The 21,765-nt window shown below is 34.9% G+C and overlaps 1 protein-coding gene across 2 annotated transcripts in view; it reads left to right on the top strand.

Annotated features, from left to right (window-relative positions):
* CUL3 (cullin 3) overlaps positions 1-21,765 on the top strand; it is a 92,542-nt gene that overhangs the window by 62,829 nt on the left and 7,948 nt on the right. For both annotated transcript variants that reach the window (XM_046019138.1, XM_046019140.1), the window contains 9 exons: positions 455-569; positions 2,414-2,642; positions 5,748-5,893; positions 6,638-6,814; positions 8,691-8,861; positions 9,448-9,555; positions 13,701-13,825; positions 14,264-14,360; positions 15,803-15,937. In XM_046019138.1, the coding sequence (XP_045875094.1) occupies positions 455-569; positions 2,414-2,642; positions 5,748-5,893; positions 6,638-6,814; positions 8,691-8,861; positions 9,448-9,555; positions 13,701-13,825; positions 14,264-14,360; positions 15,803-15,937 (1,303 nt within the window). The remainder of the gene's footprint in view (positions 1-454; positions 570-2,413; positions 2,643-5,747; positions 5,894-6,637; positions 6,815-8,690; positions 8,862-9,447; positions 9,556-13,700; positions 13,826-14,263; positions 14,361-15,802; positions 15,938-21,765) is intronic.

Raw genomic sequence — 21,765 nt, 5'->3', positions numbered from 1 at the left:
ATTCTGTTTATTTCAGCTTTGGTGCTTGGGCAGGGTTGCCTCAAAGCCATTGGATTAAAAAAAAAGTTACAGTGCCTCAGAGTAGCTGTGTATTGTACCCGTGTCAAGCAATATAGCCTCCCTTCTTTCGTTACTGCTTTCTGATAGTCTTTTTATAGTCTGTGTTTTTAACTGCACAGAAATATTTAGACATTTTAAGTGCATTTTCTTTCAGATTTTAAAGTTCTAACAGTATGAGGATAACTTGAGATAAATGGCTCTATAGTCAAGATATGGTTTTGGATTAAAATTACTCTAAATCCTTATGTTATAAATGAGTTGTTTATGGGAGCTGGATTACTTTGATTTAAAAAAAAAATGTTCTTAAGGTCTTTCTACCTACTTCTCTTGCTTTTTTTTTTACATCAATCTTTGATATAACTTGATTATCAGGTGGTTTAACTTCTTTTGACAGAGGCGCAATAAGAAATGCTTGCCAGATGTTAATGATTTTAGGTCTCGAAGGACGATCCGTCTATGAAGAAGATTTTGAGGCTCCTTTTTTGGAAATGTCTGCAGAATTTTTTCAGGTAATCAGTGTAGATACAAATAAGTGCTCTTTTAAGATATTCTCAAAGTAACCAAACGTAGTTACTGATTTGAATATTTGACCCTTTTCTCCTGAGGCCGTTTGAGATGGAGGGTAGGTACAGAAAATACCTTCAGACACCTACTCCCCATGCTCACATTCCAAGGAAGAAACCCATTGAAAAAAAAATTGGAAGAGTTTGGAGTTACATACATGATTTTTTAAATTATGTGTTACAACATACAAACTTAGAAATAACTATAATATTTTATTATCTTTACATGCTATAAATTATTTACCATAAATTCACAGGCAGTGTATCACTAATAAAGCTCACTATTCAGGCTTTTGGTAATACTAAGTTACTAGTAAAATAAGTACAGAAATATGCATGATCTCACAGTGCATGGATTTATATTTTAAAGACTGTTGATGAGGAAATTAGAAATTTTGCATTATAACAACCCAGAACTAGGTAAATTGCTAAAAGTGAAGTTAAACTAGTACAAATTTGTAATGAAATTGCAAAATGTAAGATAGTATAAGTAAGATAATGATAACAAGGCATCCTCCTGAAAACCTCAGTTATAGTAGGATAAGCTTTATAGTGTTAAAACACACTTAGCCGAATTCCGAAAGTTTTTACTCCCAGCAGTAGGCTTTTTTAAAAAAATGAATGAATGCAAAGTTATAATAGTTCTTAATAGTTCAGTAGGTCATTCGTAAGAGCCATTGGATGTATATAAAGATGGAACTCAGGTTTTGGTGTCATTTACACATAAACAAAGAATGGACTTGCCCTTTTTTTTTTTTTAATTAGTTTGTTGCACATCAGGAAGACCTTCATGGCCTGCACTGGTGAGCCTGGACCTTCCTTTATGAACTATTAATTTTATAGGAGGCAGGCTATATTATCTAGTAATGCAGCAACTAATGCTAGATGTATTTGACAATATTTTTGACCTTTACATTTGTTTTAATTTCCTTCATTACATTGTAGATGTACCAATAGAAGATTAATTGTCAAGATTCCAAAATGTGCTGCACTGATATGTGTATGAATATGCATATATACATAATACATACTATTTTTAACAGTGAATGGAGACATGGTGTCACCAAGAGTTTTATTTGGTGTGTTAATGTCCTTAAAAACTTTATTATTTTCAAGGATTAAAACTACTTTTTATTAAGAAAATGGGAAGTATTATTAAATTTTATACATAGTTTATATCAAGTTGTCTTCTGTTTTGTAAATCTTAGATATATTCATTAGTCCTGCTATCATATAGGTTAAGATAATTCGGATTAACATTTACAGTTTAGTGGAACTTCTGTAAGGTTGGTGTTAGCAGACAAGATTAAGAGTTACTTAAAAACTGTTTCTCAAAATTCAGTGTGTGTGTGCACACATACGCCTTTGAGATTGGGAGTGGGGTGGCAGTTGGACTTAAGTAACTAGCGGTATGTCAGTAGAACTATGATAAACATGATGAATCTTTCTAATTATACATTAAAACAAGTCAAAAAAGACACTTCCACTCTGATTTGGGGTCGGATACTTACATTCTGTTCTTTTGACCCTTAATGGCATGTGGACACTGGCAAAGTTTGAAAAAATGCTGTGTAAGGATAATGTATTGATGTCTCTTATGTGATAAGTGATTTCAAGGATATAATTCAGATTATGTGGATATGTATGATAAACTATAAAATATTAATAGTGCTTATGATATTTAGCTTGGCTTATGATAAACATTACAGAAACCCAGTTAAAAGTAGAAACACATTTTGCTTCTGTTTAAAAAAAAAAAAAAAAGCAAAAAACATGCATTTTATTTGCAGATGGAAAGCCAGAAATTTTTAGCAGAAAACAGTGCTTCAGTATATATAAAGAAAGTAGAAGCTAGAATTAATGAAGAAATAGAACGGGTGATGCACTGCCTTGACAAATCAACTGAAGAGCCAATAGTAAAGGTGGTCGAGAGGGAGCTCATTTCCAAGCACATGAAAACCATAGTAGAAATGGAAAATTCTGGGCTAGTACATATGTTGAAAAATGGAAAGACAGAAGGTAAGTGTCAGCAATTGAAATATAATTAAATCTTTATAATTCTGCCAGGTTCTTAGTAATTTTTCTTAATTTTACTATAAGTAAAATAGATTATGAATGTCATTCTTAAAGTTATGTGTGTCATTTATTAACTGTTGTTACTTTGATGAGGTTTAAGTGTAAAGCTTTACACTTTATTAATGAAGATTTTTGGTGTTTCTTGTTAATTGAATGGCTCTTTTTTTCTGTCTTTCATTTTAGTCTCCTCACTTTTTTGTTTTTCTTAGCCCAGAGTTCTAATATTCCTGTCCTTTTTATGTACAAGAGAGTAAGACTCAGCATTGCTACATAGTCTCTATGTGATTTTTTTTTTTGTGATTCTTCTAAATGTGACATTCCAATCAAAATTTCTGTAGGCTTTCCTTTGGGAGTTAGTTGTGATAAGGGGGCTGGAAATGGAAAAATAATGTCTTTCATGTGACATTTCAGATAGATTAAGTAGATTGGTTTTGGGAACTTTGAGGTTGCAGACTTCAGAGAAAGGAGAATTGCCTTATAAAAGTAAAGGTATACAGTTTTGAGATAACTGTAGCATTTATTCTTACTGGGTTTTTACCCTTTTTTCCCTAAAAACAATGTTATGATTTCCCTATGAAAAATTATAAGTAAAAGAGTAATAGTCACTGTTGTCCTTGTTTTTAATTTCTGAATTTTTACTTTAAAACTATGACTTTGGAAATTACTGATATGCTATTAAAAAATAAACAAACATGGTACTCATGCTATTTTCCTGCTTCGTAGGTGATATATTAGCAGCATTTTGCTACTTCTTATGAAAGAAACACATATTGCCTGTTGAAGTTAAGAGCTTGACAGGGAATGAAAAACAATTTTTAAGTGAACAATTTAGAGGGAAGGAGGGATATAAAAGGAGAGAAAAGTAAGATGATGGGAAAGGAGGTTGTTTTCTGTGCTTCCTCTAGTGTAGTCCTTGCTTCGTGTTTTGAAATGCTTATATTTCTACTTATTTCTTCCTTAAACTTTTATGTAAATTTGTTTGATTAAACCAGAGAATGTTGCTTTTTTTTTTTTTTTTAAGATTTTATTTATTTGTTTGACAGACAGAGATCACAAGTAGGCAGAGAGGCAGGCAGAGAGAGAAGGGGAAGCAGACCCCCCCCAAGCAAAGAGCCTGATGTGGGACTCGACCCCAGGACCCTGGGATCATGACCTGAGCCGAAGGCAGAGGCTTTAACCCACTGAGCCACCCCGGTGCCCCACCTTTTAAAAAGATTCTTCTTGGGATGCCTGGGTGGCTCAGTCAGTTAAGCACCTGACTCTTGATTTCGGCTAATTCATGATCTCAGGGTCCTGGGATCAAGCCCACGTTGGGTTCCTGTTCTCATTGTGGAGTCTGCTTGAGATTCTCCCCCTCTGCCCCTGACTCTGCTCATGCTTGCACTCCTTCTCTGTCTCAAAGTAAATAAAGTCTTTAAAAAAATTAATTTGGGGGGGTTATAATTTATGCCAAATGTGAAACTATAAGATTTGCTGTATGTAGTTTACTTTAGGACATATATTGCTGAACACTTATTTTTATTTATTTTTTTAAAGGTTTTATTTATTTATTTAACAGACAGAGATCACAAGTAGGCAGAGAGGCAGGCAGAGAGAGAGGAGGAAACAGGCTCCCTGCTGAGCAGAGAGCCCAATGTAGGGCTCGATCCGAGGACCCTGGGATCATGACCTGAGCCAAAGGCAGAGGCTTTAACCCACTGAGCCACCCGGGCACCCCTGAACACTTATTTTTAATACAGTTTGATTTTTGAAAGTCACTGAAACAAATTTTAGAAGCCCTTTTGGTAAAGCTTGGATCTAACTTTCTTTTAAGTATATATAACTTTAGTTTTAAATTCTAAATAACTGTTAAAATGAAGACCTAGATAGGTAAATTATAGCCTGTCTGTCAAATGTGGCCCACTATCAGTTTGGTTAAGGGGCAAAAAAATCAAAAGAAGAATAATACTTCACTGCATATGAAAATTAAATAAATTTTTAGATATCAGTGTCCTTAAGTAAAATTTTATGGGAACGTAGTCTTGCCCATTCATTTTTGTGTTATCTGTGGCTTCTTTCTTGTTACAGTGGCAAAACTGAAGTAGTTGCAACCGAGACCATATGGCCCACAAGTCTATAAAATAACTTACTCTCTGGTACTTTACAAGAAAAAAATTCCCAGCCCCCAGTCTAGAAACTGCTATTCTAATTACATTTTAAAAGTTCTCTATTGTAAAGCTTTTTATATCACTGTACGGTTTTGACACAGTCTCGGTAAGTTCTTATTTCAAAGAAACAGCAGACATAATGGGAAAGCAGTATTTTACCTCCACATTTTAATATTGTGAAAAATAATAGAAAAAATGGACAGAATCCAGAATTACTCATTCTAAGTAAGAATAATACAGCGAGATAAACCACTTTTTAAAATACAGGTATTGGCCTAGGAAATCACCTGGGAAATATTTGGAATTGCTTTGAGTGAAATACTAAGGAATAGGAATATATGCTAAAAGTTTCATATAAACTTTGTCATGGTGTGTAATGAAATAAATTCTAGTATATTTTATTTTATTTATTGTTATGTTGTTTGAACTTTGAGATAGACATACCCAAAAATACCTGTAAGATTTTTAATTGGTTTTTATTATGTTGACTACTAGTTACACAATAATTGAAATTATTCTTTTGATACATATTGTGTATTATTACTGGGCTTTAGATTAGAATTGTGTAGAAACTCAGAGTTGCAGTTTTCATTTTTGTGTGAAGCTTTTTTATTATGCTGTATGGGCGTCTTTCATGTAAAGTAAAATGTTTTCAGACATATTGATGCCCTCAAAGCATCTTATCTGAAAGTTGTATTTCATAAGTTGCAATGATAATCTTTATCCTAATTTTTTTTCCTTTTGTCTATTTTGCTGGGTGTTTTTGGTAATGTTTTACATGATCAGCAAGTGGTAGTGAAAAGTTGAAAAGTAAGCTTCTTTAAATTCACAAATCACAATAAACAGATTCACATTTTTTCTTAATTAATGTAGTCAATTTGTATGTTCTTTCTGATTGCAGACCTTGCTTGCATGTACAAGTTATTTAGTCGTGTGCCAAATGGCTTGAAAACAATGTGTGAGTGTATGAGTTCCTATTTGAGGGAGCAAGGTAAAGCCCTTGTTTCTGAGGAAGGCGAAGGAAAGAATCCTGTTGACTATATCCAGGTAAGCGAATACAGAAGATTTTCTTTAAGTTTGTGATAAAATAATTTTGACACATGCTAATGAGAAGTTCACTTTTCCTAAGCTGTATTTTGTATTTTTTTACTCTAATTTTCCCAATGGAAAAATGTAGTATATGTAATTATCCTAGATATTTTAGGATTTTGCCACGTATGTATCTTTGTATCAGGGAACCAGACTGCTGCTTTTCATTCATTAACCTGTTTGATGAAGACCTTATTTAAATTGTTTCAGGAAAGAAAATCACTACTTTTTTGTATGCTTTAGTGTTCCTGTACTTTGGGGTATGAGAGAAAAGTAACTGTTTTCAGTTAAATACTTTCTGTTTGAAAATGTTGTGTTTTCAAGCAATACTATGAATAAATTATGCCCCAAGATTTTCATGTTTCAGTTTAAATAATTACTTTTTAAAGCTGATTTTTTTAGGCTTTACTCATTCAATCAAGACAAAGAAGGTTGTGGGGAAATAGCACAAAGGTTCTTTAGTTCATCTTCAACAGAGTAATATATAAATGGAAAATGGACTATTTCCCTCATTGCTGACATGTTTAATATGGGCTTAGATAAAGTCCTGAAAATAATAATACAGAACCTATAAGTTTAACACTGAATGCACCCATTTATTACCAGCGAAGTTAGATAAACATACCTGATTGTAAGTGTATTGTTTATAAAAAGAAAATTATTATATAATGTATCCTGAATTTCTTTGTTTCTATTTGGAAGGGCTTATTGGATCTGAAGAGTAGGTTTGATCGCTTCCTCCAGGAATCGTTCAATAATGACCGGCTCTTTAAACAAACTATTGCGGGTGACTTTGAGTATTTTCTCAACCTCAACTCCAGGTCCCCTGAATACCTCTCATTATTTATTGATGATAAGCTGAAGAAGGGAGTCAAAGGGGTAAGTATTTGAAAGCATTTGAAAACACATCACGTTTTATTTGTAGATTTAAAATTGTATATAAAATTAGGAAAATTCAAAAATAGGACATGTTGTAGGTATGAAAGCCTGTTCCTTTGCTGTGCTTTAAATGTGTGCTGTGCTGTTTGAAAAGGATTGTTTAAGGTATTTGACATTTCACTTAATGTATAATTTACATCAGAACGAAACAGCTACACAGCCACAATTGTTCAACAGTCTATGGACTGAACACTTATTTTTATTTATTTTTTTAAAGGTTTTATTTATTTATTTAACAGAGATCACAAGTAGGCAGAGAGGCAGGCAGAGAGAGAGGAGGAAACTGAGGGTTTGATATGCTATAGAGATAACAGGGAACTAGAAGACAACTATCATAGCATGGAATGTTGCTTGCAGTCATCTGGTTCTGGGAGTTACTTATCAAACAATAGTACTTGGATGCCAAGAATGTGAAGGAGTAGATTAGAGTTGCTACCAGAAACTAGTTTGAAAGCCTTTATTATATATCTGGGATCTTGGAGCTTACTACAGCAAAGAAAATCAAATTAAGCGTATTGTGATCACACATACATTGGTCTTGTTAACTTCATCTTAGTATATGTGAAACAAAAGGGAAAAGTGTCAAATGGCCATGGGTTTTCCTCAGCTTTAACAATTATAACAATGAAGAAACAAACAAGAAGATCACAGTAGGAAAGAACATCCATTTAGTCTTCATATTTTTAAATGTATGCTTAATAAAATCTTCTACAATATCATTTTGCCCTTATTTAAAAGAAAAGAACAGAGGCCTTTTTAGTTTTAATTAAATAACCAATTATTACTCTTCTGTTTGCACAGAAGAGCTGATAGGAAAATACCTGTCTTTTTTACTCATATAAGTTTCTGCCTAAATGCTATGAAAAAGCATTGTAAGATTCTTTTTTGTGATTAAAATTTCACTTCAGCTGCACCTGGGTGGCTCAGTTGATTAAGCCTCTGCCTTTGGTTAAGGTCACAATTCCAGGGTCCTGGGATTGAGCCCCACGTCGGGCTCTCTGCTTTGTGGAGAGTCAGCTTCTCCCTCTGCCCCTCACCCTCCACCCCAGCTCATGATCTCTCTCTCACTTGCTTGCTTTCAAATAAATAAAATCTTTAAAAAAAAAAAAAAAATTCGGGGCGCCTGGGTGGTTCAGTGGGTTAAAGCCTCTGCCTTCAGCTCAGGTCAAAGCCTCTGCCTTCAGCTCAGGTCATGATGCCGGGGTCCTAGGATCGAGCCCCGCATTGGGCTCTCTGCTCAGCAGGGAGCCTGCTTCCTCTTCTCTCTCTGCCTGCCTCTCTGCCTACTTGAGATCTCTGTCAAATAAATAAATAAAATCTTTAAAGAAATTTTTTTTTCATTTCATTTGTTCTCAGTGATCCTTTAATCCAGCCAGTATCCCCTTATTTGCTCCATCAGTGGTAGCCCTCTAGGGAGGGGAACTCCAGTCCCTGATCCATACTGCACTAGATGAGGATGTAGAAGAGTGGTGCTACTCTAAGAGGCATGTTCTCAAACTAGGTCCCTCCTGACAACATCTCTCAACCAGACTATTATTTACCTGGTTGTCCAGTCTTATTTTTGTTTTGGGGGGTGGGTAGGGGAGAAGGAGAAGGGAGAGTGAGAACCCCAAGCAGGCTCCAGGCCTAGCACAGAGCCTAATGCAGGACTCAATCTCACAACCCTGAGATCATGACCTGAGCTGAAATCAGACACTCGACCCACTGAGCCACCCAGGTGCCCCTGTCTTATTTCTAAACAGCAGATGAACTGTGGTGCTATTTTTCTAGAACTAAAGTTTGTAATTATTAAATTGTCTTTTCATTGATTTTACAGCTAACAGAACAAGAAGTAGAAACAATATTGGATAAGGCAATGGTCCTTTTTAGGTTTATGCAAGAAAAAGATGTATTTGAACGTTATTATAAACAACACTTGGCAAGGAGACTTCTCACAAATAAAAGTGTTTCTGATGACTCTGAAAAAAATATGATATCTAAGTTAAAGGTAAGGCGTGTATAAGCTGAAATGTTGTGCCCCTAACTAATGTTTATCACATGATTAAATGCCACAATGTGATTAGAAAATATTTAATTGATTTAAAATGCTCATTTCTGTACATTAATAAAACTGTTCTTTTGAGCATGTTGCACTTAAGTTTGTTTAGGTTCTGGGACATTCATAGTTTGCTGGAATTCCTCTTGATATGGCAGGACACATTCACGGAGTTCTGGGGGAGGAGGATTAGTGCGAGGGAAATAGGAAAGGGAATATCACCATTTAGTTTGATTTCACAAAGTGTGGGCCATAGACTACCTATATTCATATCACCTGAGCTGCCTATTCAACACAGAGAGTGTTGTTCCATGCCTTTAGTGAGGTGTATTGGGATCCCTAAAAGAGTGTGAACCTGCATTTTAAAATAAAACCCACAGGTTACTCTTAAACACACTGAAATTTGGTAGCCATAGGCATAGTGCAGTTATTGGAAAGATTTAGAAAGGCTGTCAGTTACATGGAAGAATTTACTTCTTTATATAGTTGCATATAGAAAAATCCATTGTTTGTGTATATTTGTGTTTTTCTTCAACAGACTGAATGTGGATGTCAGTTCACGTCAAAACTGGAAGGAATGTTTAGGGATATGAGCATCTCAAACACAACTATGGATGAATTCAGGCAGCATTTACAGGCAACTGGGGTAAGATTCTCCATTAATTTCTACTTACGTGTATGTATCTATGTGAAGTCTTTTGTAATGGGCATGTCCTCCAAGTTAAACTGAACTGGTGTCATTTCTTTAAAGTTATTAGTGGCAATATTTGTATTGTCTGTGTGTACCTTAAAAAATTATTCTCCCCCATATAAGCCCACCTTTTTAAAACTATTAATGTTAAAATATTTTTTTCTTATTCTCCTAAAACTTAGTTTATCCTCTCCACTTGAGGGAATGTGCTGAAAATTTAATAGAATGATCCCACTGTTAATAACCATTATAGATTGTGGAAAGAAGACAGGGCCTGGGCAAGCTTGCTCAATTTAGTTAGTACTCTTCCTCTCACTTTACCCCCCAGGATTGTGAGATTTTAGAATTGTTACCTGACCTTCCTCTGTGTACTTCAGTGTTCTCATCTGTAAGAAGATCAGCATAAAGGGCTCTCATGCTTTCAGAGCCTGTAGGAAATGAACAAGGGTATAAAAATGCTGACATTAGTGTGTTATAAATATGGTTTTGTATTGTAACTCCCAAAAGGGCAGTAAAGCTACAGCTTACATGGCTTTGGAGTCCATGGGGTTTTTGTGAGAATTTAATGTTCAGAATTTTATTTTTTTGTTTTTTTTTTTTTAAACTGTTTTCAACTTCACCTTAAGTTTAAAGAACTCCACAGGTTTTTCTTTAAAAGTTTTCTTTCACAAGTTACCATTTACAGTTTCATAATTAAGACTTATAACAGCCATTTAAAAAAATCGGAGGTCATTCCTCTGATTTTCTTCTCTCTCTTTTTTTTTTTTTTGAGAGAGCAAGCGAGCATGCCGGGCAGGGGGAGTTGGTGGGGAAGGGCAGAGGGGGGAGAGAGAGAGAATCTTAAGCAGGCTCCATGCCCAGCACAGAGCCTCACAGGGGCCTGGATCTCATGACCCTGAGATCAAGACCTGAATTGAAATGAGTCAGACGCTTAATCAGCTAAGCCTCCTAGGGTACCCCCATTCCTTTGATAATAAGGTATGAAACCATCACTTACACTGCTCCCAGTCTCAATACAGACAAATTGTGTGAAAATCTAATTCTATAGAAATAGGTGAGTGTGTGTGTGTATAGGCATTTGACTCAAGGACTTCTGGTCTTTCCCATTGTAAATAGTTACATGATTTGCCTCATAAAAGTTTATTGTGGAGAAGGGCTGAGAGCAGGAAAGATACAAGTCTGTGACAAGTAGAAATTTTGTTGGTCATGAAGTGTATAATGTGGTTATCCTAGATACTTTTTTTCTTTTTTAGATAGTTTAGAGATTTGCACTTGATGCTGTCTGATACATTAATATAATTATATTTTCATGTGTTCGCATTATTTTTCCTGTTGATTTTTTTCTTACACTAATCCTACACTTATTGAGTGCTATAGGGATATAACTTGGTCTGAGTAAATATATTGTTGAAATAAACCATCTGTAAGAGAGATGTTCCTGGATGGGTTTAACAGTCTTACTCTTTAATATTTAAGTGTCTAATTACCTTGTCTGTGATCGGTGAAGGTCTTTTGATAAGAAAATTATGATGTTTACTCTTGACCACTTCGTTGCTGTTGCTCATTTTTAAAAAGGGGGAGTGAGTTGTTTAGCATGATGATTTTATCAGATCCTGTTTGCCTTTGTTATTTTCTGTTATAAAGTTTGTGAATTTTTCATTTATAACCCAAGTATATCTTGTACTCTCTGGTAGAATATTTATTTAATAATTTGTTAACTGCAGTAAGTAGAGTGCTTATCGAGATTCTCAGAGTTACATATCTGCTAATCAGCTTGCAGTTTCCACTTACTGTAAGGCCATTATTTGCCTGAAGTTACTGGCTTTTTATAATTGATTATGCAAGGGTCTTTAAGTCTTTTTAAGCCTTAATCAGCATTAGGAACATTTGATGACAAGTGGCAAAATAATCAGAACAAATACTGAGCTATCTGAAATCTTTGAGTCCTTTTAAAATACCACCAATCCTCAAGCAGAGCTTTCTCTAACTTTATTAAGTGCTTTTGGCCTATTGAGATATATCAAGATAGTGGCTCTTCTATTTACTTTTAGAAGTAATAGAACACATGGTTTCTTAAAACTCAAGTAATATTTGTGGTATATTTTATTTCAATAAATCTTAATTATTATGCTGAAGGAAGTTTTAAGTATTTGTCCATTTTTTCCTGTGTTTTTATTTTAAAAACTGGGACAGGGGCAAGGAAACCAGGCTTCCTATTACATTTTTGTTTATTTATATCAGCAAGTCGTATCAAATCCCAGCAGACTTTTCTGATACCTCAGTCTCTGTGTACTTGTCCCTGTCATGTACTGTCTTTGCAAATAAGTTGAATGTCTTCAAAATATTGCTTAAAAAGCTACAGGAAGAGGAAATCAAAACGACTAAAGCAGTAGTTCTTTGAGGTTGTTCTTGTTTTTATTCCATTTAACAAATAATTCGTTAAGTGCTTTCCATTCCAAGCATTGTTTGGGCACTGGGTATACAGCAGAGAATGGAAGAGACTTCATTCCCTTCCATGATGGAACTCCCATTCTAATCTGGAGAAGATGACAAGCAAGCACATAGCACCTTAGCTGGGGTCAGGAGATATGGAGGAAAACTGTAGTGGCAAAGTGGTCAGGGAAGGCTTCCTCTAAAAACTGACATTTTAGGAAAGATTTGAAGTTTGGAGAGCAAGCTATGTGGGTACATGGGCGAAAGGAGAAAAAACTGTATTGTCTTGGGTGGACTGAACCAAGTTGTGACACCATTACCGCCACTTGAAAATGCACCAACTCCCACTGCCAACCTTTCTCTGCTCATCATCTAAGAGTCTCTCCTGTGGCCCTCCTCCACGGCATCTAAGATTACTAGGTTAACTTCTGTTTGTTTTTTAAGTTTTATTTATTTATTTAATAAAGAGAGGGTGCCTGGCTGGCTCAGTGGGTTAAAGCCTCTGCCTTCGGCTCGGTCGTGATCTCGGGGTCCTGGGATCGAGCCCCGCGTCGGGCTCTCTGCTCCGCGGGGAGCCTGCTTCCTCCTCTCTCTCTGCCTGCCTCTCTGCCTAGTTGTGATTTCTCTCTGTCAAATAAATAAAAAAAAAAAAAAAATATATATATATATATATATATAAAGAGAGAGCGTGGGAGCATGAATGGGGTGAAGGCAGGGCAGGGAGCCCAGCGTCGGGCTTGATTCTGGGACTCCTGGATCTTGACCTGAGCCAAAGGCAGCTGCTTAACCAGCTGAGCCACCCAGGTGCTCGGCCCCCCCACCCTGCCAGTGTCTTTAAAATTGAGTAGTTACTTGTGAAGAATCTGAGTGTGGCACACTTGTTGATATTTAGGAAGTTTAACGCTCCCTTTAAAAAAATCTGTATCACTAATCACCCAGGTTAGGTAAATACAGAAAAATGGTTAGAACAAGCTGTGAATATCAATAGTAAAGGTAATATTTCACCCTGAGGAATTCCTACACTGTGCTTTCTAGTTTTCTTAAGAATTTATGCATAAAGAAGGAAACATCTAACCGTGACCGTAATGCTAGCATATATTTTGTAGAGGTGGTTATCAATTATCTAGTATTTGTAGAGCACACTGTGTAGAACTAGATGCAGAGGTGGTTAAATTAAGAATTACATATGAAAACAGAAGTTTTGATCATTATAGTTGAAATGGGAATGGGATATTAGAAATAGGTTGTTAAGATGGTAAAAATATTTAAAATATTTAAATAAAAATATTTAAGATGAAAGATTAATATCCTTAAAATGAAAGATTCAGAATTCTCTCTAAAATGATACTGATAGGGCCCATTGACATTTTATCGAAAAAACCCATAAGGGTCAAAACTTCACTCTTCTCAGTGACGCCAGTAAGACTTTGTTCGTATGCTAAGAATTCTCCTTTGGTCATTATTTTAAAATCAGCATCTTAAGCAGTATAGATATTTGCCAGGATAGTTAAAATTCTGAAAACACTGATCTCATCTTTAAGAAGATTTATTTGTTAGATACTGGACATGGAGCTAAATGCTTGGATCACTCTAATGCAGTGTCTATATGGAATGGAAAACAAATCCTAGTTAATTTGAGGGAGACATCTTTTTTATCTTTTATACAGGTATCTTTAGGTGGTGTTGATCTCACAGTCCGGGTGCTCACAACAGGATATTGGCCCACTCAGTCAGCCACACCAAAGTGTAACATCCCACCAGCACCAAGACACGCTTTTGAGATATTCAGAAGGTAAACATAGATCAAACTTTGTAAGTACAAAAATTGTCCAGAGTTGAAATATACTTGAGCATAAGTGTGTCCTTGATTGAGGATGAGTTACTTCCATTTCTTACCTCATGTTCAAAAGGAGAAATTGTTCTTCATGGTTTTTAATATGTGAAAATGAGTTGCATAAACTCTTTGGAGAGGACCGTTTTCCATAGTTAGTGTAGTTTGCATTGTTGATGTCTGCCCCTGGCTTAGAGCAAATTCATGGCTGGGTTACTGTGGAGAAAAGTGATCTTATGAATAGTGGCAGATGAGCAGCAGGCCAAGGGGCAAAGGATACTAATAGAGATTAATGTTTCCCTTACACAGAGACACTTTTTAAGGGTTATTATCCTATAGTTTATAATTCCAAATGTATGAATTTCATGATTTTCTAAAACCTGGTTTGATTTGCTAAAGGTTTTACTTAGCCAAACACAGTGGTCGACAGCTCACACTCCAGCATCATATGGGTTCTGCAGATCTCAATGCCACATTTTATGGACCAGTTAAAAAGGTAAATATTGATAGTTTGAACATACTTACATGAAGTAAATTAAAGTTAGTTTATAGAATTGATTGCTGATTTTTGTCGATCTGGATAAATGATGTATTTCTCCTAAGAATTTTCCTACTTGTTTGAAATACTCTGAAGGGGAAACTGGCGTTAGCTTCTGTTCTCTCAAGTTGGCTAGCTTCATTGGACAGTGTGAAGACTGTATCACTAGCCTTCCTTCAGGAATATATAATACAATTGCGCATTTTATTTATAAGGTTAAATTTGAGATAGTATTGCATAAGATAATAAACTGTTCCTTTTCAAAATTCTCACTCAGTCTTTTATAATCCTTACTTCCAATAGATCAAAACCAGGGAAATTAACGAGATTTGTGAGCTAAGCAACATATTAGTAAAGTGATTATTACAAAAATTAGCAAGGCACTAGTGAATTGCCTTTGTTTAAAAAATGTAATTTCTTTTTCATATCAAAAATTGTGAGGTTTAGACCGATAATTTACTTTCATTGCTTACATATAAATCAAATCAAAGTCATTTGCCTTCACTTAGAAAAATAATAAAAAGCTCTTAGAAAAAACATTAAGAAAAAATACCCAAGTTGTTATTTAGGCAGCAAGTAACAGTTTTATTCTTTATTTTAATAAAGTGCTACTGTTTTCATATGTCACTATAACATTTTTTTAATACTGTCAATGTCTACACGTTCTGATTTTCATATTTAATTGAAATGGGAAGTATTCTTTGCAATTCATTTACTGAATAATGTTTGACACTGCTGTACATTTGAGTGTAAGTGGGAAAGTTAAGGAAACAAAAAACTCAGCTTTTAATTATTGCTTGCTTTTGTTTTAGAGGAGAGGGCTTTTCCCTAAATAACCATGTTTTCTTTTGAAGTTTTATTAAACAGATCACTGGGTTTTAAAAACAGTTTGTATGTAATTACTGAAGACTGAAATTTCTATTTTGTACTTAAATCATAGCGCAGGAACAGGTTTAAGGATGGCAGAGGTTTTCCCCTCCATCCTGTGCTGTTATTTGATCTCTTGGTGTGATCAGACCACACTGAAGGAAACTCTTACTACTTTTGGGAGCTTATAAAATGGCAGTGTTACCTTTTAAATCCATTATCCCATTCTGTACTGTTAAAATAATTATAGCTATAACTATAAAGAATGTTGCTTCATTTGCTCAGATACATTAAAATGTTCATAATGAGGAAGAAAAGGATAGTCCTTTAACAAAAATTCAGCGTGTATGTGTGTGTACATACCCATACACATAGCCATTTTTTTAAGTGACATTTCCTTTTCATGTAGAAATTAGTATGTAGTTTTGCTAAGGGAAGAGTTGGATATTACAGTGCTTATCTTTGAAAAACATACGGTTAAAGTTATCAGGAGATAATTTTATCTTGTTTATGTTTCTTAAATAATGAAACAGGAAGATGGATCCGAAGTTGGTGTTGGAGGGGCACAAGTAACTGGCTCTAATACGCGGAAGCACATATTGCAGGTCTCCACTTTCCAGATGACCATATTAATGCTCTTTAATAATAGAGAAAAATACACGTTTGAGGTATGATTTGGTTGTATAAATTTTAAGCATTGTATTGTCTCTGATTCTCACCTGTTACTGGAGTGTTGCTTATTTGAGTAACCCTTAAAGTTATTATTATTTGAGTATTATTGTTATTGTTATTATTAAGTAACCTTTGAATACTGTTAGAGAAAACAGCATAAAACTGGGCTATGGAACTTTATGAGCACCATACACATAATTAGGTCACATTTCATTTAGTTTGTTAAAAATTAACTTTATGGAACCATAAGTTTTACATGATAAAACATGTCCCATCTAAGTGCATAATTTGATGAGTTTTAACAGATCTATGCACTTGTATAAGTGCCATCACAATCAAGGTATGGAATATTACTCCCTAAATTTTTATGCTCCTTTGTAGTCAGATCCCTCCCCCTGTGCTCAGACTGCTAGTGATCTGCTTTGTGTCACTGTAGATTAGCTTTGCCTTATTAGAATTTCATATAAATGGAATCCTAGAGTATGTGTTGCTGTTGTCCATTTTCTCTCACATCACATTTTTGAGATTTGCCCATGTTAGTGTGTGTATAGTTTCAGTAGTTCATTCCTTTTTATTGCTGAGTCCCATTCACCTATTGAGGGGCTTTAGGTTCTTTCCAGATTTAGGCTGTTATGAATAGAGAGATGTGTTAAACTTCTTTAAGAGACCCATACTGTGTCCCAAATGTTGTGCTGTTTTACATTCCTGCCAGCAGTGTAGAAAAGTTCCTTTTGCCCCACATCTGAAAAATGTAATAGTCTTTTAACTGTTTAACTTGGTGTGTGTAATGGTATCTCATTGTGGATTTAATTTGCCTTTCCTTAACTGTAAAGATGTTGAGCATCCTTCCTGTGTTCCTGTGCCACTTCCATGTCTTGTTTGGTGACAAGACATGTTCTTGTCTGTTCTTATCTTTACTTGTTGTTTAAAAGGTTTTTTATAAATTTTAGATACAAATCCTTTGTCAGACTTATGTGCTGTGAATAGTCTGCCTTTTAATTTTCTTTAAATGATATTTTTTGAAGAGCAGAAGTTTTTAATATTGATAAAAGTCCAGTTGCCACTTCTTTCCTTTTGTAGTTCATGCTTTTGATATCATAGCTAAGAGAATTATTGGCTACCCTGAGGTCGCAAAGATTTTCTTCTGTATTTTCTTCTAAGTAGCTTTTTAGTTTTAGCTTTCACATTTAAGTCTATGATCAGTTTCAGGTTAATTTTTTTATGTGGTTAAGATTAAGGATTAAGAATTATTTCACCTGGATCTCAGAGTCATGAGTTCAAGCTCCATGTTGTGGGTAGAGTTTACTTAAAAAATAAACACATAAAAATAAAGATTTATACCCCCTCACACACACACAGATAGTTGTTGATTTCCATTATCATTTGTCAGAAGGTTTGTTCTTTTCCCTTTAAATTACCTTGGCATCCTTATGAAAAAAAAATCAATTAACCATATATGTGTGGGTCTGTTTCTACACTCTGAGCTGTTTCATTGATTTCTGCATCTATCCTTAGGGTAGTTATATACCAGCTTGATAGTGTCAATTTTCTTTTGTATAATCATCTTTTTTTTCTTTCCTTCTTTAAGTCCTTTGATTAAATTCATTTGGACTTTTCCCTTACCTTTAACGGGTACGTTAGAGTTGAAATAAAGAGCGTGTGATTCTTAAGTTTAAATTTAAGATAAAGAATAAATACTTTGAAAAGCTGTAAAATTTTATACTTAAAATTGAATGTCAGTTTTTAGATATAGGTGAACATAGAAATAAGTTAAAGTTCGAAATTTAGAGCAAAATTAAACTGTAGGCCTATTTTAATACCTGCCTTCATACTTGCATTTATGTGAAAGATGTAATTAAGAGATGATCATTTTTATGTGATATACCTCAAGGAAATGTTTTGAAACCCAAGTGTTTTAGGTCAGTGGCTAAGGCAAGAGGTTTTGTTCTTACCTGTTTCCAGATGTGTCTTACCTACGGAGTAATCTTAATTGTCAAGGACAAGTTACATGTGACTTAGTCCCAAGGATATTGATTAAGCAGTATTGAGTCCCTTACTCAAGTGGTAAACCTCTTCAAACAGAGGTGGAATTAAATTATCTCTCACAGCTTGAATGTTTTAATCTGCACCTGCCATGGGTAATACATTTTAAGCAAAGTAAATTGCGTGATAAATGCTAATGTTGGTTTTCAGAGTCCTGTTTTGTAAAGAGCTGGTGAAAATAAAGGAAGAAACAAAACCAAACTAATTTTCTAAAGCCATTATTAGAATTACTAGTAATTTTAGTGGTTCAGGCTTACTCTTCCCTTTCCCAACTAGCTTGGGATCACTAATGCTAATGAGTATCATTAGGTAGAGGATAAAATTAAGCAGAAAATTCCTCTAATGTTTCACATTTTAGCTAAGTCACAAACCAGATGCCTGAGTGTAAATGGCATATATATGATGCTATTCCTGTGGCTCCCAAAACCTTCTGACTGCTTGTATCTTGAACAGAGGGCAGTGAGAAGGCACTTCACGTTTGTACTCATACCATGTGTTTCATTGTAGTCTACCGCGTAAGTTAGCCAACTCTTTTACAGAAATCATCTGCACAATTTAGAGAAGATAGTTAAAAGTATTTAACTTTAATATTTTTTAAGAGGAACCTGATTTTTAAACTTCAGTATTGTTTCTTTCCAAGTTCAGTAAAATGGTGTATTAGTTACTTAATGCTACATAACACATCTTAAAACTTAGTGGCTAAAACAACCACTAACAATTCATTCTCTTTCATGGTTTCTGTGGGTTAAAGATTTAGATGAGGGTCAGTTTTTTGGGTAGTTTTGTCTCAGAGTTTCTCATGAGGTTGTGAAGATGTCAGCTGGGGTGTCAGTCATGTAATGTTTGGGGCTGGAAAATGCACTTCCAAGCTATTGGTACGCTCTTTCTTCCACAAGGCTGACAAGTTGATTTCCTCTTTTGATACATGGGGAAATGTGTCACATAGGCCTTACCGCACGATTGTCCTTGCGTCCTGGTGGCTAATTCTCCTCCGTGAAGCCAGCCATCCAAGAGACCCAGGCAGAATCTGAAGTGCCTTTATGACTTAGCCTTAGAAGTCAGATATTGTCACTTTCTGATTTTCTTGATCACCCAGGTCAGCCCTGATAGGGTAAGGGGATCATACAGAGGTAAAACATACCAGAGTCATTATAGGCCATCATGGAAGCTGCATGCAAAAGATGGCATTTATTCATAGTGTCACCTTCATCCGCAGTATTCAGGCTGCTAAAGCTTTTTCCTTTTCTTACGTATTTAAGTAACAGAAGTTTGTATTATTTAAAACAGTTAAGATCAGAACATACATAAAGTGGTAAGTCTGTAGCTTGGATTATTGTAACCTGCATTTGGTTTTTGAAAGAGATATGGGTATTAATACATATTTTTCTGAATGTTCTTTATTATAGTTCTTAAATTTTTCTGAAAACGTGTGTGAAGTATAAAAACTAATGGACAATAGCAAAATTAATGTCAGGCAGTAGACTGTACATAGAAGATGATCAAAATTAGGCAGTAGACTATAGAGAATGATTGAACAACAGTGATAATTGATATTTTGTTAAGAAGTTACAGCAATCACTAATGACATAATTTCACATCATATAAAGGAAAATGGTTGGAAGTACAAGGTGAAACAGACAGTTCACAATCATAGACGTCCCTCACAGATGTAATGACTGACCAGACAATAAAAAGGAAGATACAGAAGATTTCATAATTAGCAAATTAAAGTGAAAGCTTTATAGAGAACTTTGAACTCAGAAACAAAACACCCATATTGCTCTTGGGAAATATCCAAGGCTAGCATAACCTTATTACTAAAGGTGAATAAGGAGACTACAAAAAAAAAAAAAGCTGTATAGGTTATTGAGCCTTAAATGCACAAATCTTAAGTCAGATATTAGCGAGTCCTATTCAGCAGTGTTGAAAAAATGATTCATTGTATCCAAATAGGATTTATTCCTGAAATGCAAGGAAGAAATTTTTTAGTATTGTTAAATTTTATTATAATAATAATTAAGTTTCCTGACCACTGCTGTCTTATCAGACATTTCAAGGAGAAAATCAGTTAATGATTTCTATAGATGTACAAAAAGTATTTGTAGAAATCAGTCTTCATTTTGTATTTACAGGATATGGAGGACCCTTAACCACTTAATAATAGAATGAAATGCCTTTAATGTCATAAGGGTATATCTGATGAGATACCTAAGCAAGCAGTAGTTAGTAAAATATTAGACCCCTTCCCATTAAAGTTAGGAACAAGCTTTAGGATAGCTGCCTTTATTACTGCTACTCGGCATTGTTCTATAGATCCTAATTAACACACCAAGAAAAAAAAGGCTTGGTAAAATATGTGGAGGTGAGAAAATTTGTAGACAATGTGTAATCAACTGAGAATATTGTCTGAGGAGAGTTCAGTTGAAAAATCAACTTGTCGGTTTGTTCCCGGGTTTCAGCACCAAAAAAAAAAATCAACTTGTCTGTAAATCAGAGTTGATCAGAAAATGAGATGAGGAAAGTTATATTTTAAATAAGAATCATGATCTTCCTAGGAATCATTCTAACAAGAAAGGTAGAAGACTTCTACCAAAAGGGCAATAAAAGCAAAAGAATATGAAAGGGTAAATGTGCTCAGATGGGAAGTTAGCATGTTACAGAGTAGATAACCCCTGTATGTTTAATGTTAATACCATTGTATGAGTGGGCATGTTCATGTACATACATGTGTCTTTGTATTCCTGTGTGTGTATGTGTAGATATGTAGGAAAAGTCATAAAGGATGCACACTGAATTGCAATAGTCACCTCCTGCAGTGATCTGTAATTGTAAAATAACACCTAAGAAGGTATTTCTCGTTCTTTGAATATGATTAAGCAGTAGCATATGTAAATAAGTCAGTTCTGGCATGTACATAATAATTATAATCAACATTCTGATAACAGCACCTATTTAACTTGCTGGAATTAATAACATATAGCATTTGACGTGGCTAACATAGGCATACAGAGATCATTTGAGGCAAAGGAATGTGCCTCATCATCACTAAATTCGCATTTCTCTTAATCCTCACTTGCCAGACAGTCCTTTAGAGCACCCTGAGGTGTTGCTCAGATTTGTGAAAGAGAGTGATTCTCCAGATCAGTTACATAATCAATGTCCCCATCTTCAAGCCCATTCTTCTTGAGCTGCTTTTGAGAAAGAAGCAGCTCTGCACAGTAAATCAGAGCTGTATATCCTACTGTCTAGATTTGGTGGCATCATACATCCCTGTAGATGTGTAGGAACTAAATCATATTTCTTAACTCTTTTTCGTGTTTAGAATTAACTATCAGGTGTTTAATTTTTTTTTCATTTGGTCATACAGGCAGTAAATACAGTCAACTTGGATTATAAATTTTGATAGTATGATAGAAGGCCTTCGCACAGGCTCACTTTGCTTCTTTCTATGAAGGAAGTTGCTGAGCAGTAGTAGTGTGCATTAACTCGGGGGAAGGATTGTAGAGTATTTCCAAAATTAGCAGTCCTAGGTTGGTTAACACTTTATTTTTACCTAAATATTAAAGCAGGTCAGTAATAAACTCTGCTGGATGACACTTTTAGGCCAGGCCTTGTATCTCCTGAAACAAAAATGCACATGTCTTTTCAATATTTTGTAATTTGAAACACCTTTTTCTCTAGTTTCTCCAAATAAGTGAGATTTTAGTGAAGAGTCCTAATTCTTTGTTATAAACTCTTTGTTGTAAAGGGAGCTTTTTGTTGTAAATTATCTCTTTAATGG

This window comes from Meles meles, chromosome 9 (genome assembly GCF_922984935.1).
Source record: "Meles meles chromosome 9, mMelMel3.1 paternal haplotype, whole genome shotgun sequence".
NCBI lineage: Eukaryota > Metazoa > Chordata > Mammalia > Carnivora > Mustelidae > Meles > Meles meles.
This window is presented reverse-complemented; position numbering and strand designations above follow the sequence as displayed.